Source organism: Puntigrus tetrazona, chromosome 24, assembly GCF_018831695.1.
Source record: "Puntigrus tetrazona isolate hp1 chromosome 24, ASM1883169v1, whole genome shotgun sequence".
Taxonomy (NCBI): domain Eukaryota; kingdom Metazoa; phylum Chordata; class Actinopteri; order Cypriniformes; family Cyprinidae; genus Puntigrus; species Puntigrus tetrazona.
Window position 1 is genome coordinate 18,244,504 of NC_056722.1, and position 19,890 is coordinate 18,264,393.

The 19,890-nt window shown below is 36.8% G+C and overlaps 1 protein-coding gene across 1 annotated transcript; it reads right to left on the reverse strand.

The window, feature by feature from the left end:
• Positions 1 to 921: 921 nt before the first annotated feature.
• On the reverse strand, positions 922 to 18,377 carry LOC122330055 (death-associated protein). The gene is made up of 4 exons (XM_043226855.1): positions 18,182 to 18,377; positions 16,963 to 17,062; positions 4,494 to 4,536; positions 922 to 1,489 (listed from the first exon to the last, which is right to left on the reverse strand). The coding sequence occupies exons 1-4, from the start codon at positions 18,234 to 18,236 to the stop codon at positions 1,370 to 1,372; spliced, it is 318 nt and encodes a 105-aa protein (XP_043082790.1). The 5' UTR covers positions 18,237 to 18,377; the 3' UTR covers positions 922 to 1,369.
• Between the last annotated feature and the right edge of the window lie 1,513 nt (positions 18,378 to 19,890).

Genomic DNA, 19,890 nt, shown 5'->3' on the forward strand with positions numbered 1-19,890 from the left:
GGACAAAACAGACATGGCAATTGTTTACATTTTTTTTTTTTTATTTCAGCCCGTGCAATGCAAGTACTGAAATTTCTCTACTTTTTACTCTCCACTAAATATTTTCCTCCCTCATTCCAGATGACAAAACATTGTTTTGAAGATCATTTTAACCTTAATTACGTTACTTTTCTGTTCTCTTCGATCCTTCCAGACACAGTTTTATATATATATATATATATATGTGTGTGTGTGTGTGTGTGTGTGCAGTGCTGTCAAAAGATTTATCACATTAAAAAAAGTTATATATATTGAAGAAAAACGTTATATATATATATATATATATATATACATACTTTCAGTATATATGCTGTATGTTTGTGTCTTTTTATATACACATTATAAATATACACAGTAAACAAATGGATGTCTGCAATTAATTCAATTTAATAAAAACGTATATGTAAAACTGAAAATAACAGAAGAATATATATTTAATGTGTGTGTGTGTGTGTGTGTATATATATATATATATATATATATATATATATATATATATATATATATATATATATATAGTATATTATATTTATATATAAGTAGTTTAAATTTGAAGTGGATCAAAAAAGTTCATTCAAGTTGTACTAAGACAAGAACATTTCGGTTTAGGACAACTTTGATGAGAGGTTTTGATCCACTTAAAATGTTGACTAGTGTAACAAATACACACAAACACACACAAAATGGCACTGATGGCTACAGTATTTACCCCTTTGTATGTTTAACATTAATTTGTATTTTTCTCAGTTACACAGACCATCTACTACAGTTTCGTAAATAATTTCAGCTCTACATGTTACTTGTTTTTGAAAGCACTGATATTTCCATCAGGCAATGCCATTCTATCTCATGAATGTGTTTTCAAAAGCAAAAAGGCATGTGTGGTTTTATATTAACTCTTTATTCAGATAGCCACACCTAGTACCTAATGCCTAATATACAACATTCACCGACTTCAAAAAAAAAGAAAGAAAAGATTTATACAATTTACATCTCTCTGGAACTATTGCAAGACAGAATTAAAACAAAATAAAACACAGCTCCAAGCATCCCTCATAAAGTGGACCCACATAATTAACACGTTTCTGATTAGTGATTTGCAGTGGAGCTTTCAATTTTAGTGTTGCGATGATTTACTGGTAAGAAACAGGAAAAGGAATGCGTGTCATGATACTGGTGGAAACAGGACACTTTCAGGCACAGACGGAGGGGGAGGGGGCGCGTACGGAATGCTTGACGGCAAGAGATCCCTGGCAACCTGAGCAGGTGTTTGGGGTGGTGTGGTCCTGGCCCTGTGCGGGGGGCCGGGTGGGCTAGAGTTGTGTAAGGCTCACTTCCGTGGCTGGTGGATGTGCTGGTTGATGTGGTGGGCCGGGGGCAGCTTCTGGACCGCAGGCACAGGTTTCTGATGGGCCACCTGGGCAGCAGCAGGGGTGAAGTCTTTATCCCCCTGAGAAGGACAAGCAACAGAAACACTAAATATAAGGGTGACATTGCAAACGCTAGAAAACTGAGCCATGGTTTTCTAACCTGATTGGCTGTTGTGGACGGAGCAGCTTTTTTTTTTAAAAGCGTCGTGAACTAAGCTGATCACGGAGACCACTGGAGTCAATGATTCAACAATCTACTTAGGCTTACAATTCTTTTGGGAAAGGCTGGCCAGTACTGTCTGTGATCCAGGCATTATTGTACTTTAATTAACTAAAACATTACGCCACATGTCCACCAAAGCATATTTTCCAGAGGCTAGCAGTTTTTAAGTTGTTGAAGAGTGACGGCATCCTTGTACTATGACTGCTTGTCTCTGTGTATTCATGTCTGTACCTCATGGGATTCCTTAACTACTACAAATAAAAATAAAAACATGTATTAAACATATGCAATATTTAATTTAAGAAAGTGTCTCAATTGAAAAAAATCCAAAACAAAACTAAAAAAAGCTGTACTGCTGAAGTGATTGTAATGGTTGATTTCAGCTCGCTAAAAATGCTTTGATGGACAGTTTTTTAATGACAATTGGAAATTTTGGTTTTGATCCAACCAAGCACCAAGCACCAAAATCACTAAATGATAAATACAAATTTAAACAGAACTAAAATTGAAACAAAACATAACACAACATAATTTTTTTTCTGCTCAGAATTAAAACAAAAAACATAATGTTTCCAAGGAATATCACACTCACAACTATGCTGTTGCTGATATTCATTGCTCAAATGTGGTATTGCTTAATTATATAATCATATCAGCAACAACAAACACATCTGTATGTGTTTTCTGGTTGCCATCTTTTTATGATCTAAACTACTTTTTAAGAGATGCTGAGGGCTCTTTGCCTTAGTTTCATGTCTATTAACATGATAGAAGAGAGGCACACAGAAACATCTGATGCAGCCGCTGGATGCCCAGATAGGATAAAAATCCTATTGCGAGAAAGCAGCAGCCGCAGACATTCTTCAGCATCACTTTAATCTTTATGAGAGAGTCTTTCAGAGCAAATATGTGAAGCTTTTGAAGTAGATTACGGGGTGGACAGTCCAAGACAGTGTAACGAGCCAAGACTGAACACAAGCGTGGCATTTTCTGTTTTCTGTCTGTTTACCAGCTTGCCAGAGGACAAAAAGAGCCTCAGATGTGAGTATTTAGAGAGGAAATATTGCTGAAATTGTGCCACTTGAGCACTAGAAGCTGTTTAGATCACTTAAAAGGAGTCCACAGCCTCAGTAAAATTGCTCCATTTGCATCTAGGGTCACATGCTGTGATATGCATAATCAAACACAGTGTACTCCTACAAATCTGACATTTTTACATCAAGGCCTATATATATTAACACAGCAAAATCTCCCTCATAACGCTGCATGATCATCCTTGTAAGCACGCACAGATGGATGCATTATGTCACAGCCTCCATCAAAACACAATAAATCCTGAGACGCAGCCAATCCCGTGGCTCCGGAGCAGATTAAGGTCAGCTCGGGCTGGAAATGAGCAGAGTGGACTCTATGGGACGAACTAAATCCAGAGTCTCCAGTGCATTGGACTATTGATATCATTTCAATAAGTGATGCAAGACTAAACCTTCTTTTATCGGAGCAAACTGTCTATGCCTGAGCCTCGGGCTCGGTTTCAGAAAGCCAAGCAATGAAATTGGGGCTGCTTTTGATTTTTTGAAGAACTATTTACACCACATACAAATATTTGTTTGCAGGTAAATGTTTAACTATGAATATGGTGTTCCTATGGCTCCATTCAAACCTTTACATGCAGACAATTTATATATACACATACACTTCAACTGTAATATTACGAAGCTATGAGAATAATTGTTGTGTGTAATGAAAAGAAAAATGACAATTTCAGAGAACAATATTATTGAACTAAAGAAACAGTTCACCCAAAACTGATTTTCAAAATTGTCGTCATTTCCTCACCCTTGAACAGTTCCAAATCTGTATGATTTTATTTGTTCTACAGAACAGAAAGATATTTTGAAGAAAGTTTGTAACCAGGCTGTTCTTTTGAAAGTCAATGGTTGTTCGGCAGAACAAAGATTTAGATTTAGAACTACTCAAGGGTGAGTAAATGATGACAGAATTTTTTATTTTTGGGTGAACTGTACCTTTAATTCAACAATATTGTTCACCTCTCCATCAATCTTTGATTTGCATTCACAACAGAACCAAGATGCATGCGTGTGCACTCCCCTGCTTCCAAACAAGGTCCGACATAGAAGAGAAGCTTTGCGTAAAGTATTCTATAGCTACATACAATTACAGTTGAATATGACATGTGCTATTTCACTGATGTCTTTACTGGACCTATCTTAGGCTTAGAAAAATATCTTAGGCTTTGTTTACAAAATGAGAACACAACTGTCTCCGGTTTGGCTTGTTTACACTGAAACTGAACTCTGGAGTTTTCAAACTAAAACGGAGTATGCAGCGTTTTCTAAAGTGTCGTTTTTTGAGGATCAAAAACACAGAAGTAGTGTAAATGACCGTAGAAGTGGTTTTGCATTTAAAAACGAATAAGCACTAGTGTAAACATAGCCTCAATTTGTTGTCTGAAGATAAACAAAGTTCTCATGGGTTTGGGATGATGTGCGGGTGAGTAATTAATTAGACGGCAAAGCTGGCAAATTATTTGGACTTAAAATAACTTGTAACAGCTTGCTTGATCGGCATCCTGATACTGTGTCTCTCAAAGAGCCGTTTGACAGTTTTCTTTTTTTCTACTCCGTCAGCAGACCAACTGGTGCATTTATACATCAGTGTCACTTACAGCACAGTGGAGAATTTAGCCTGATGAACATTCAAGTATCAGTCTTTGCTGTGAACAGATCTTTCAAAAAAAGTGCTCTGGATGAAGCCAACAGAATGTTAACTGGTAGAAATGTTGGACCAACTCAGCCTTTGATTTAGATGTCATGTCATCAATGGAAATGTGTACCTACCTTAGTGACAACTCCTGAGACCACAACAGGTAGCTTTGGTGGGCTAGAGATTGAGGAAAAAAGAAAGCCAGAGTTACAAACACAAATCAAGACATTTAAAAAATAACAACAACAACAACTAAATGTTTTTACCATGATGTATCAGCTGAACAGATGACAAAGTGTCTATGAAGCAAACCCTTCTCAGGATTGTGCAACTGATTGTAAATAAGCTTGTATATTAATCAGTCTCTGATTTTTTTTTGCATCACTAATTTTTCCACAGGGAATATGCGAAAAAGAGCACAGACAACTCCGTATTCTGATAATGAATAACACCACTCATATTTTAGAGGGGGGGAAATCCTTTCGCGGATTTCAGCCAGATTTGGCTCAATAGTGCTGCCTTGTGTCCAGGCCAGAGACACCCTTAAACGGAATTTATTCAGAAAGTGAAGGCCAAAGTTTGTGTTTGCTGGTAATATGAGTGAAATGAGATGAGCTTTCCAAACATATACACCAATTTAAAAGCAAACGGTTCAAAAGAGATCCAATACATGTGAATGTAAATTCACACAGCAGCCACTGACATGTAGGCATGCGCAACAGCGATCGAGTTCTCGGCTCAGACAGCGGTGATCAATCATAAAAACAATGATCGTGGGGGAAAAAATATCTGAATTTTGTGTGGCACCCTGACCTTTCATTGTTTAGCTTGCAACGGCATGCGGTTCAAAGTATAGACGTGAGAAGAGAGAAGCCTGTCTTTGAACTCATAAAACGTGCAGGTGATTTTAAGAACCACATAACGTAGATGATAAACATTAAAGGCATAAGCATTATAATGGTACCTTTATAAAATGTGAAACCTATAGTAAATTACACTCAAGATATACAAAGATACAGTAGTGTAATAGGTATATCACAAAGCCCTAAAGACACAGCAAGGCTTTGCGACAAATCATCAGGGCTATTTATCAGCATCTGAAAATACATATTTTATTATTTTATCAATGCTGAGCTGACAGCATATTGTCGGCTGTATGAAATCAAAGTGTGAAGCCTGCGCTGATTAGCTGAAGGTCAACAGGCAGCATCATTACGTGCGCGGGAGCGCGAGTAAAATCGAGCTCAATCAGAGAGCAGAAGCGGCTGTCAGCAGATGCCCTCTACTCCACAGAACTGCTGGAAGGAAGCGTCTTCTCGGTCCACGTATCTATACATGGATGGAATGCTAATGTAGCAAATTAGCTATAGCGCTGATGGAAATTACATTACATAGATATCACATTCTACACGTGTGATCGACATTCACATGGCCACCGATTACAGCGGGATTAACGTGATAATTATTCTTCTAATTGTAGCCTAAAATAGTACACAATATCGCTAATGAGTGGAACAAGACAATAAACAAGATGCTGCCTAAATATTTGCATACTGATTAATATTAACCAATAGGTCGCATGGCATTGATGATGTCAACTGAAAAGTAATTGCATTTTGATATTATTATATCAACATTTCACGATAAGGTGCATTAGTTAACAACATTAGTAAACATGAACAATAATTCCACAGCATTTATTAACCTTAAATGTTAATTTCAGCATTTACTAATATATTATTAAAATCACCAGTCGTGTTTGTTAACCATAGTTAACGTGTGGAACTAACATACATAAACAATGAAAACTGTATTTATTACCTAGCATCAACTTTAAAAATCAAGATTAATAAATTGTGTAATAAATGCATTGTTCAAGTCGGTAATACATTAATGTTAACAAATGACAACTTATTGTGTTTTCTAAAAGTTGTTTTTATTATTTTGGAAATAATCCACTGCTGAATCAATAAAATATACAATAAACTATACTATAACTTACTGATTCTAAATTCCACAACAGAAATTGTAGTTAGCAATGCAATCCCATACATATTTTAGGTAATATAATCCAGTTGCAAGCACTTAATGTATTGAATCTGACTGCATGTAATCAGTTACTACCCAGTTTTGACGGTGAGTAAATGATGACAAAATATACATTTTTTAGGTGAACTATTCCTGGTCCTGGTCAGTTCTCAAGGCCTGCACGTGGAAACTAAGGGGAGTAAGTGGAGGGGTCTGACGCAAAACCAGGTGCTCCAGGCAGTGGGTAAGGTACAAAATGGCCTATAAAAATTCCCAAGGGACAGGGAATTTACCGCCACCATCTGAGCACAGAGCAGAAACATGGCCCCGGGCTTGTTCAAGCCGTCAGCCTCAGAAATGACTCTCATTCATTTTCCAAAGCCAACCGTTTCCCTTAAAGCACTAAGTCAGAAGAGAAGGTCAACAGTGATAATTGACCTTGACAAGAAAAATGGTCTATTGGAAATAGAATTATAATGTCAAAGAGAAAGTTTGAAGAGCGGCCCCTGTCAAACATTACAGCACGTTGTACATTACACCACCGCTCGCGTGCTGCAGGAAACAGAGCTATAAAAAGGAGACAATTAAAATGTTATCACAGCGTGAGACACATCCTGATGTCTTAACATACTTGAGACTGAACATAAATGAGGGCACTGTGAGAAAGGGCTTCATCTCTAATGCTGTGAAATCCAGTATATGTCAGAAGTTTGTGGCTTTCATCTCGCTGAGAAGCCAAAGAAACTCCAAAGATAGCTCAAGACAGTGAAAAAGAGAGAGACTTGCCAAAGGGATAATCTCACTTTGAGGCATAACAGTGCTGCTCAACCTGTCTCACATCTTCCTATCTTTTAAAAGAGACAGCTGTATAATCTCAGATTAAGCGGACACTCAATTTTCTAAGGGCAAAAATCTTATAAAGCCCTGTTTCAAGAAAATGTGTGATTTTGGGATCAAAAGCCAAGTTATTGAAATCATACTGTGAATGAACTCAAAAAAGCAAGCAGGATTATATTTCTAAAGTGTTATAGCTTGTTTAGAATTTGCTGAATGGTAAAGGATTAAAACGTAAAAACCGATAAAATAAATGTAATCTATTTCTCCTTTGGAGGTCATTCAGAAAGGTATGTTTTGGGATATAATTATTAACCCCGATACTTTGAACTTTCTTTGAAGGTGGATTAAGAGTTCTCAAAAATAAAATGTTAATCGGGGGCACGGTTCACTCAAATTCTTTTCTCAGCAATGATATTCCTCACCTGAGGGTGGCAGCAGTGTGCCTGGGTTTAAATCAAGGCAGAGATGTTTTAGGTCCTAAACTAGGTGCCTAATTTAGGTAAACTCATTGATGGAAAAACACAAGCTAAATAGAATGAATAGTTGAAGTATTTCATCTTAAACAAAAGCATTCCCTTTAATCTTAATCATTCCTGGAATTAATGTAAGTGAAAGCCGAGGCAGAATTTTCTTGTGCAGAAGATGGATTTTAAAATGTATACAGAAGGCAGCAGTGTCACATGATCCTTCTCAAGTCATTCTAATATGCAGATTTAATGCTCACTTATCAATTATTATTGAGGCTTAATTATTAGTAATAGCAGTTATTAATTGCGAAAAGTCAATAAAAATGTTTTAGTTTTTTAAAAATCTTACTTTTATGTGCTTTCCACAAAAATATGAAATAAACACTGCTAATAATAAGTAATAAATGTTTCCTTAGCAGCAAATAAATCACATTGATTATTTCTGAAAAACCATGTGACACTGAAGACTGGAATAGTGTGTGTGTGTGTGTGTGTGTGTGTATGTTGCACAAATAAATGCTGTCCTTTTTTACTTTTTATTAATCAAAGATCCTAATAAAAGCTTAAAAAAAGAAAAGCAAAAACTGTTTCCAACATTGATAATAAATCAGTGTATCTATCAGAATGATTTTTGAATTACCATGTGACACTGAAGACTTGAGTAATGATGCTGAAAAATCTGCTTTGCTTCACAGGAAAATATTACTTTAAAATTTATTAAAATAGTAAACTATTATTTTAAATTGCAATAAAATTAGTGTGTTTTCCCTGTAGTCTGATCAAATAAATGCAACTGAGCATAAGAGACATCTTAAAAAAAAAAAAAAAAAAAAAAAAACAACATTAAAAATCTTTTTGATCCCAAACTTTTGAACAGTAGTTAGAGATATATATATAGTGATAGAGATTGTGTGTAGGAAGAGAGTGAGCTGGTACATTTCAAGCAAAATCAGCTTCAGGAGTAAAAGGCGATTGCTGCAATTAACAAGTCGGCACAGACGCTCACAACTTGCTGTCGTCATGGCAACCATGTGGCATAGCTTTTATTTACTGATGAGCTAAATCGGGAAGAAACAGCAAAAACCTCTCGCCTGGAGCTGAGGGAATGAACCGTGCAAACGAAGCAAAATTGGACTGGACCTGAAGCTCCATGCTTAGCCTCTGCCGCAAACAAAGAGTCTCAACATCAACAGAACATAAACACAAGGGGTGGATGGAGGAAAGAATGTGTAAAACACACCTCGGAGCAGCACACTCTTATTGGCTTCTGAAACCACAATTAAATGAACCAAAATGTTTAATATACGAACATGAAATGACATAAGCAGGAGTGTAATGAGAGGTGTTACAGCTCTGCAGAGTTTTCTGTGTGGCCTGATGATAGGTTAGAAAAACCACACACAGGTGGCACGACTCGGACACAATAGCACTCTGATGAATGGCTTGCTATAATTACTATCATCCGATTAAAAAGCCCTTCCCCTCTTAAATTAACTAGGGTATGGGGTAAAACTGAGTAGGTATCTGTTCCTTATAATCATACAACAGTTTGCAGTAGTAAAACTAACCCTTGAGGTTTTTCCTAAATTAGAAATTCACATCCCTGCCAAAAGCAGATGATGAAAAAATGGGAAACGCGTGCTGCCAAACTCACAATTATGAGCGATTTTAGGATTCAGTTGGGCAAAAATCTAGATCTAGCGCACAAAAGATTTTTTCCTCAAAGCACTGGTGGATGGGGAAGTCAGTTAGGCAGCTCCATGTGTGGTTTGACTGGCAGGAGGAACATTTGAAAAGTAACTTCTGTGGTAATGAGATAACATATAGTTATACAGAAATTCTTCCGACACAGCAGTGAGGCAAATTTAAGCAGATTAACTGAAACAACACACCAAGAGCCCATTATTCCAATAGCGTCAGCACACTTCACTAAACAGTGCAGAGAAGGAAACTAGCGTGGAAATAATTGTCATCAAACTGTCAATTTTTGTTTTTATTTTTTTTTTGTGTTGCTTTATTAAAAGTCAGCACCCCATCCCGATTTCCACCATCGCTTCATCCGCTGAGGAGCGCGTGCAGGCAGTGGGATGCACTTTAGCTGGGGCTGAAATGTGGTGTTGTTTCTTCCAGCGCAGTGGATGAAGTTACTGTAAAGTGGCCAAAAATTGACTGCAGTGTGTGGTAATAGTCGCAATCCAGCCTATGAGCTTCCACAGAAACAGCTTCTGCTCCAGGGTTCAGCTAATGACCTGAATCTGCCTGCCAGTTACTAGCAATCATACTCCATGTGTTTCACACACTCTTCTAAACCGTCGACAAACTGACAAGACCTAATATTCTGACTAATTTCAGTGGAAACAAACAAAAATCCAGATGCTACATAATGTGTCTTTATATATATATATATATACACCGTAAATTCTGGACTATAAAGCGCACCTGCATATAAACCGCATCCGCTCTATTTTTAAAAAAATAAAAAAATAAACCAGCCGCACCTGCATATAAGCCGCATCCGCTCTATTTAAAAAAGTTTTGCAAGCCACAGATATGTATGTTTTTAGATTAGATATTTACTACAGGAACAGAACGATTTTGAATTGTAAATGTACATGTATGTACCTAAATAGATCCTTTCCTAACCTGTATTTTAACACGGCAGCAACTTTGCTGATTAAAACGCTCTTCCCGCTGCCTCCTCCAGCATCTCACCATAGACTCATTGACGCTAAGCTTCCGAGCAGCAGCGCGGTTTCCTTCTTGTATAGCGAGATCGATGGCCTTCAACTTAAAACTTGCATCATACGAACTTCTTCATGTGGGTTCCATGATGAAGGGGTGAGGATTTGAAAAGATAGAGTTTGACAGGATTGGTAATTTGTCGTCCTTCTATCCGCTTCTACCGATTTATATCGACTTATATCTGCTAAAGAGGAACTAGCGTATTCTTCTCTGCATTTATTTTGTCTTAGTTTTGATTCTAATTCCGGTTAGAGCGCCCCAAGCGGTGAAAAAAATCTGCAGAATAGCCGCACCTTTGTATGAGCCGCATGGTTCAAAACCTATGAAAAAAGTAGCGGCTTATAGTCCAGAATTTACGATATATATACAGTGAGTAAAAAAGTATTTGATCCCTTGCTGATTTTGTTGGTTTGCCCACTAATAAAGACATGATCATTCTATACTTTTAATGGTAGATGTATTCTAACATGGAGAGACAGAATATCAAAACGAAAATCCAGAAAATAACTTTAAAGAAAATATTTTAATTGATTTGTATTTCATTGAGGGAAATAAGTATTTGATCCCTCTAGCCAAAAGCACTTAATACTTGGTGGCACAGCCTTTGTTTGCAAGCACAGCAGACAGACGTTTGTTGTAGTTAACCACAAGGTTAGCACACATATCAGGGGGAATTTTTGGCCCACTCTTCTTTGCAGATCCTCTCTAAATCATTAAGGTTGGTGGGCTGTCTCTTGGCAACTCGGACCTTCAGCTCCCTCCATAGATTTTCGATTGGATTGAGGTCCGGAGACTGGCTGGGCCACTCCATGACCTTAATGTGGTTCTTCTTGAGCCACTCCTTTGTTGCCTTTGCTGTATGCTTCAGGTCGTTGTCATGTTGGAAGACCCAACCACGGCCCATTTTCAACTTCCTGGCAGAGGGGAGGAGGTTGTCCCTCAGGACTGCACAGTACATGGCTCCATCCATCTTCCCACTGATGCGGTGGAGTAGCCCTGTGCCCTTGGCAGAGAAACACCCCCAAAACATAATGCTTCCACTTCCATGCTTGACGGTGGGCACAGTGTTCCTGGGGTCATAGGCAGCATTTCTCTTCCTCCACACATGACGAGTAGAGTTTAGGCCAAATAGTTCAATTTTGGTCTCATCTGACCACAGAACCTTCTCCCAATTACTTTGTACATCTTTGAGGTGATCACTGGCATACTTTAGGCGGGCCTTCACATGTGCCTTCTTAAGCAGGGGTAACTTTTGGACACTGTAGGATTTTAATCCATTGCGGCGCAAAGTGTTGCCAATTGTTTTCCTGGTGACTGTGGTCCCAGCTGCCTTGAGGTCATTCACTAACTCCCGCTGTGTGGTTGCAGGGCGATTTCTCACAGTTCTCATGATCATTGCCACCCCACGAGGTTAAATCTTCTGTGGAGCACCAGACCGAGGTCTATTGATGGTCATGTTATACTTCTTAAATTTTCTCACAATTGCACCAATGGTTGTTACTTTAATACCCAGCATCTTGCTAATGTTTTTGTAGCCCATTCCAGATTTGTGCAGGTCAACAATCCTGTCTCTGAGGTCCTGAGAGAGTTCTTTGGTCTTACTCATGTTGGAGAGTTTGGAATCTGTCTGATTGTCTGATTCTGTGAACAGGTGTCTTCAATTCAGTTAACAAGTTGATTGGGAGTGTCTAACTGGTCTGTGAAAGCCAGAACTCCTAATGCATACTAGGTGATCAAATACTTATTTCCCTCAATGAAATACAAATCAATTAATATATATTCTTTAAAGTTGTTTTCTGGATTTTCTTTTTGATATTCTGTCTCTCCATGTTAGAATACATCTACCATTAAAAGTATAGAATGATCAAGTCTTTATTAGTGGGCAAACCAACAAAATCAGCAAGGGATCAAATATTTTTTACTCTGTGTGTGTGTATATATATATATATATATATATATATATATATATATATATATATATAAATACACACACACACACACACTAGCTAATACTTTTCAGATTTGTAAATCAGCACATTAGAAAATTTCTGAACATGTGACACTGAATATGTGACTGGATAAATGGCTTATTAAAAAAAAAATTCATCACAGGAAACAATATTGCATTACATGAAATACACTAATGCGTACAAAATGCAAAATTGCAACAATACCCCTACATTATTACTGTATTTTGGATCAAATAAATGAAGCCTTGATAATTATAAGACATTTTAAAAACAGTCAAAAAAATCTTGATGACCTCAACATTTTAAACAGTAATGCATTTTATGAAGCACACAAAACGTGGCGCAACTGTTTAGCGAATATTTTATGCATGGACACTTCTGAATACAAAAGTTATGGATAATCACGAACCACAGATGGCCAAAGTATACTTTGGGCTTAAGTATGAAGAAAGGACAGGGAAGACAGCAGAGGGACACATCAAGAAGTGAGCTCACCACCACAGCACGTCACATTAGCATGGCAGACCCATTCCATTTTGGCCTCCGATCCATCTAAAAAGACTAAATCACATTTGACAGGTGGTCCCCAGACAGTGCCACTTGACTTGCTTCGACAAATGTGCAATTTTTCTATCAGAAGCCACCTGCTTGCAGGCCATCCCTTTGATCGCAAAGAGAACATGGAGGAAGGGTGAACAGAGCAAGACAGTTTGTTCACGACTGGCACATTTGGCCACTGGACACACTTCAAAATATTTTAATGTCTATAATAAAAGATGAAATACAGAGCCAGAGTACTTCAATCAAACTGAAACTCCATCTTGAGATGGATGTTCTCTCTTGAGCTGTTCATAAAGGTTCAATCATCCGCGGCCATGGAAAGCATTAGACTTCATCCTGATATCACTGAAAACATCTGTGAATTTATTTGTTTATAGGCGTGTACGGGTGCACTGTGAAGGAATAATGTTTGCAAAGTACATCTCTTAGCTTTCGCCAAACAAAACCAACCCAGATGAAGGAAATCGAGTGTAAGATGACAATTCAGGCATGTTAGTTCTGTCCATTGTTCAGTTTTGGCTCCTTATATCAGGTCTTGTGCATTGGCCTTGTACAATTACTCTACAATTTCCCTCATTCCAGCATTCTTAAACTAAACACAGCTGAGACACGGTCACAGAGGTCCTAATTTAATTCCATAGCAGTTTCTGAGCATGTATTGTGAAGGATTTTGCTTCTGTCTCTGTTTGTTGTTGAGCTTCTATTTGTAACTACCGTCTTGCATTTTGTCCTTGTCTGGTGTATTATATTGGCAAATAATTTTTCTTTTGACTCACTAAATGCGTATGAGACATCTTTATATGGCAAGCATTGGGCAAAATGACTCACTTTTCCTGATGGATTATTATGTTTAGTTTTGAGGACCACAAGTAAAATGATGGAGTAGATGTGAAATTGTCTACTTGGTAAATGTAATTTGATTATCTATATTGCTTCTAAAATTAGGGCATGATAATTTTACTTTCCTTGTGACCCTTAATATTAACATTAATATTAGTTCTGTGTTGTTTATTACCTTTGATTTCGAATTATGAGTTTCTATGGCAACATTATTAAATGCCAAAATGAGTCAGTATAATTTGAGTAATCAAGTAGCCAAAAATCACATAATAAGTATCTTATTTTATTAATAAACTTACACAAGTTAGAGATTAATCTCAGTGTTAGACATATTATTTGATCAGATTCATGTTAGATTATTCTAGCTTTATTTTGACATTATAAGTAGTGAGTTTAAGAATTATTAAACAGACTGACTGGAAACAAACTGTATGCAGATACATAAATACAGAAACATACAGAAAATTGGTCAAATTAAATACAATTGTATTAAATGTATTCTAGGTAATATAATGCATAGGTAATATAATACATTCATTAAATTAATTCACTTAGCATTCACTTTAAAAGGTAACAAGATTTTTATAATAATATTAAATATTAAAAACTAAAATTCCAGAAGATTTCTGCTGGAATGATTTGTTCCTGTTTTTATTTCACATAACTTTAAACAAAAGTCCCCTGATAATGTAAGAAAACCAATTAAATTAGGAGTTTTTGGAATCAACAAGAAGATGAAGAAACTTCAGCCAAGCAGGAACAATAATGTACCATCAGCCTGTAACTACAACAAAAAAAAAAAAAAGAGAAAAAAAAAAGAAGGGATTGACGTAAAGGATCATAACCAACCACCATAATAAAAATGAAACAAAAACTTACGAAAACCATCTCAGCACAAAGAGGCTACACAGGAAAATGGCGAGTTTCCTCTTGGCTTGCCAGTGGTGCGAGAAAATGCCAAACCTAATAACGTGGGTGTACGGATCACATTCTAACATCACAGTGCTCGGGCACTGAAACCACATTTCAAACTCTTCTCTGAAACGTCCACTCGCAAACGGCTGCCACCTTTCTGAAGGAAAGCCAAAGACATATTAAAAGCAGCTTTAAGCTTGTTCAGGAATGATACACCTCGTAGGATTTCCTGCAGCAGGCTGAGGGAACTGATAAGGGCTCGCTTGCAGACCCGCTGTAACGGGGCAGCCCATCAGTCATCGGGTACCAGGGTGGAGGGGGCCGCTAAGAAAGCCATAAAGCCCAACAGAATCATCAGTCAAACCGTGTAAACACACCTCAGTAGAGCTGAAAACAGGTCAGCTATGACACAACACAAAAGTAAACGGGAATCTGAGAACTGTAAAACTTTCGCGCTACACATGCAAAACTAACAGCTAGACAGCTACCTAGCAACAAGAATAAAACTCAAATGGAGCCCATTTAATCTAAACAAACTCAACCACAATGAAGAAAAAGGAACATGTGGTGATATCCGGCTATTGCTAAATCTTCCTAACTGACACACCCAAGATTGTTATGTCGAGTTTGCAACCAAAAATTATTGTCATGTGCTCACTGCTCACCAACCCAGAAATGTGTTTAAAGACGGCCAAATTCACCTCAACTCTTAGTCATCGAGGCACAGATGGGCTCGAGCAGTGACTTCATCATCATATTAAATATTCTGGAAGTGTGGGCCGCTTCACCAGCACAGAGCAGAGAAAGTCCAAGCTAAGAAAAACATTTCTCATTTTAGCAGGAACCTCTCCATGTGCCCACAGTCATGTGGGAACTGCACACCTGTGACACTGATCAAATGTTCAACTCGGATTTACTGCTGAACCAAGACTTTTATAACGTTCCAAAAGTCTATAAAGAACCGTGTTACTTAGAAGTTAGGGCTGCATGATTAATCACATTAAAAAAGACAATGAGATATGGCTTGTTGAATTAAATAAATGTATATACTGTGTGTTTCAGTACGGCACCGTGTTTTCTTACACACCAGCAGCTCATGATCTGCTGTTTTCAGTGTTCATATTATAGATCAATAATAAAGAAAGCATAATGAATATGCCAAGCCTAGAGCTGGACGATATAGCTATAATTCATATTGCAATACATTTCTTAATTTTGGTTGAACAATATACAATATTACAATATAATTCCGATATGGAAATGAACATTATTTATCTGTAATAGAAATCTTTTTAACATTATAAATGCCTTTGACATCACTTTTGATCCATTTTAACCACCCTTGCTGAATACAAGTATTAAATTCTAGAATTTTTTTTATTTTCTTTCCCCCCCCCTCAAAATTTTTTTATAAAATAAAATAATTTAAATAATTTAAATAAATAAATAATAACAATACATTTTTTTTTACAAATTATACTGACTCCAAGATTTTGAAGGGAATGTTACAAATTTATCTTTTCATCAAAAAATCCCGAAAAAATGTACTCAACCATTTTAAATATTGATAATCCGTAAATCAGCATATTATCTTGATTTCTGAAAGATCATGAGACACTTAAGCCTGGAGTACTGATGCTGAAAATTCAGCTTTGATCACAGAAATAAATTACAAAAAAGAAATAGCATAAAAGTGCTTCAAGTCGCTGTAGAAAACAACAACAAAAAAAATGTAACAACAAAATGTTGCTGGAGACGGGCTTATTGAAAATGCAAAACTGATTCTCTTCCAGCAGGAGGCGCTGAGCGTTTCTTCAGTAATGGCTGCAATCAAATCAGCTCCGCTCATGAACGCTACTTTATCAAATAAAAATGAAAATGTCTTTGAACCTTTTCTGAAGACAGCTGGTTCCCTTCAGAGATGCATTCATATAAACAGCCAGGCTGCATTTTGATTTTGAAATGTGCAGTGCTCATGTTTATTCAATGAAGTATAACGCCACAAATAAATAAATGTATAGGAAAAACTGGTAATGTATATCAAAATCGGAAATATGTTTAAAAGCATATTAAAAATAATTATACATATTGATACTGTATTATTATCCAGCCTTAGACAAGCCTATAGTTGAATATAGACAACAGCATGCTTCACTAGAAAGAAACTGTTAGTTTAGTGCAGAGGTGTATGGTGAACAGCAATTGAAATGCTACTTCAGAAATGTGAAGGTCAGCATACTTACATCTCAGTCTCATATTCTTTACTGTCTTTGTCATTCTTCTTGTCTGGCACATCATTTCCAGACTGATGCTTCTGAACTATCCGCATGCCTCCTGCTTTCACTGCCACAAATAAACAGACCGTTCAGAGTTTATTTCCAGACACTGGAGGCAAATGAAACTGCATTTCTAATACTATGCCATCAAATAGCATAAATCACAAGTGGCCATTTTAATGCGCAACCTTTTGCTATCTTTTTTCCCTTGGCCTACTTTTAGGGTCATTACACACACACGTTGTTATCTGATTTCTTGTGTACTTTACACCGCAGTGACAGATATGCTGACAGAGTGAAGCAACGCAAAATCACACGTTTACATTTTGTGAAAGGAAAAACATTGGGATGAAAATCTCCGTCACGTAATCAAACGTGGTTACTTTTCTGCCTCTTAAAGACAAAAGGCTACTTGGGAAGAACTTGTAAGCAGCATAACACATCAGCTGAATCATACACTGGAGAAATTATATGAAAGCATGCCTTTCACATCCCTTGTGTGCATATGTGTAAACAATAAAGAGCTGACACCAACTTTTACTCTTTTATTATAGGCATAAATTATGCCTCGTGTCAACCCTGTTATCAAACACCCCATATATATATATATGTATGTGTGTGTGTGTGTGTGTGTGTGTGTGTGTATATATATATATATATATATATATATATATATATATATATATATATATATATATATATATAATTACTTATTTTTTTAGTTAGTACCAGCATCAACCCTTCAATGTGTTAAGGAATATTTTTTATTTATTTTACATTTTGTTAGGTTTGCAATTTTAAATACTCAACCATGCTACCATGTTTTTACACAGTAAACTAGCTTTGTAGAAACATTAGAATTAAATTATTTGCTAAAAAGCACCTAAAGGAGTCACGACCCTGAGCACATGGCTAACAGAACTAACATCCCTGTCATTTTAGCATTAGGCATAGCTATATCATATAATTATCTTGATTTATATAGCAATTTTAACCTGGGAGAGCACAGTGCAGTTTAATTAACATGTCTTAAATAACAGATACAATGCTATGCCTAAAATCTACAATAACGGACTTTATAAATCACATTTTTTCAACGAAAAAGGCGCCTATTGGTGGATTGATCCATTACACTTCCCACAAGCAGAAAAACAACAACAGCGAAGCAGTAGCACAGAGACATTACCCGCAGGAAGATGCCCAGCTTTGGTCTCGGTTTTCTCTTTGGGCGGCGATGACATGGCTGCTGTCAAGCGCTTCTTCCAAAGAGTTGCTTCGTTCTCTTCAAAATAAAAACAATCCTTCGGTTTCCTGGCTGAAAAATAACGCACACTTCTGTCGACTTCGTCAACGTGGCTTTTTCCTGCCCATTGTTTGGCAACGGTGCGTGATGACGCCGTGGTCGGCTCCAACCAATGGGAGCGTTTATTGAGAAAGGACCTTCCTCCTCTTTAGTATGGAAAGTCTAGTGGAACATACGAGGAGAATCAGAAAACACAAACCTGCATGCATTTATAGAAGAACTGTGTAGTACATTCATACTAGCCCAAATAGACAGAGGGAATAGAGAGAGGGAAGAAAACGTCTTCATATATATATATATATATATATATATATATATATATATATATATATATATATATATATATATATATATATATATATATATACTTTGATTCACTTTTTTGATCCAATTCAAATGTTGACTACTATTTATATAGATAGATATTTAATTAAATATCTGTATTGATGGTAAAATATTACTCACATGAGACGAAGTCCCCGGTCCATGCACTCATTTCATACCTGAGATTATTAACTGTGGGTCCTTCTAAACCCAGGGCAAAGGAGTCTGTCACGTTTCACCACTAGTCATAATTTATCTGGGATTAACAATTAATCCTCCTGGATATTCTTAAAATGTTGTCATTAATCATTTACCCCCATGCCATTCCAAACCTTAGTAAAAGCTTAATTCGTCCTCAGAACGAAAGGGATTTTGGATGAAAAAAGGGAGACTGTTCCAGTGACAGCCAAATAAATCAAGGCCCAGAAAAATCTGGAAGACATTGTCAAAATAGTCCATCTGCCATTAGTGGTTCAACCGTAATGTAATGAAGCTACAATAATACTTTTTGTACAAAGAAAATAAAAATAGCCAAACCACATGTATTTACACTTTGAACTGTTGCTCAACCTTGTGACGTACACAGTTTGCGTTCAGCGGATACTCTCCAAAATGGCGCTACAGTGTCACCATTATTTATTTATTTTTGAAGCTACTATTTTGCGAAGGGTTTCTGCGTGACTGTGGCCACAAACAATCGTTTTTAATACTAATGAATATCAGAGCCAACGATAACGATAAAGGACAGAGAAACAATACTTTAATCATTTGACAGCATGACAGCCAATCAGAATCCGCCCTGTTCTCACGAGCTTGAGAATTTAAAGCTATAGATGCTGAAAATAAACAGACCTGTGTGGATCTTTATACTTACCTTTATCATGTACCTTTAACTTGTTCTAAATTACAACTTGAAAACGTTACTTACCTGGGTTTTTAACTGGGTTTAGAACTTTAACGGCGCGGTATGAAAAAGCCTTGGTAAATCTTATGAAGGCTAAAATTTATGTCTGGGAAACTCTAGACATAATATAGACATAATATAGGGAATAATATCAAACAATTTTGTCTGGGGAAAAATATTCAACAACTCCCGACAGTGCAGGTGCTCACATCACTACAGCTGCTAGGCATATTGCATCATTTTAGATGATCTCTTATCTCTAAAAGTTAACAGCCTGACTGCAAAGAATTTTAAACTGTTGCCATAACAGTACTTGGTATTTTAGCAAGTTAATTTATTGGTCCGAGGTTGCTCAGGAAGGGGG

What these genes read in the sequence shown, in the direction of transcription:
- LOC122330055 (XM_043226855.1), bottom strand. Translation starts at nt 18,236, where the DNA reads ATGTCATCGCCGCCCAAAGAGAAAACCGAGACCAAAGCTGGGCATCTT. An exon ending in AGCTGGGCATCTTCCTGCGG is followed by an intron (nt 17,063 to 18,181) that starts GTAATGTCTCTG and finishes TATTTGTGGCAG; the next exon opens with TGAAAGCAGGAGGCATGCGG. An exon ending in AAAGAATATGAGACTGAGAT is followed by an intron (nt 4,537 to 16,962) that starts GTAAGTATGCTG and finishes CTCAATCTCTAG; the next exon opens with CCCACCAAAGCTACCTGTTG.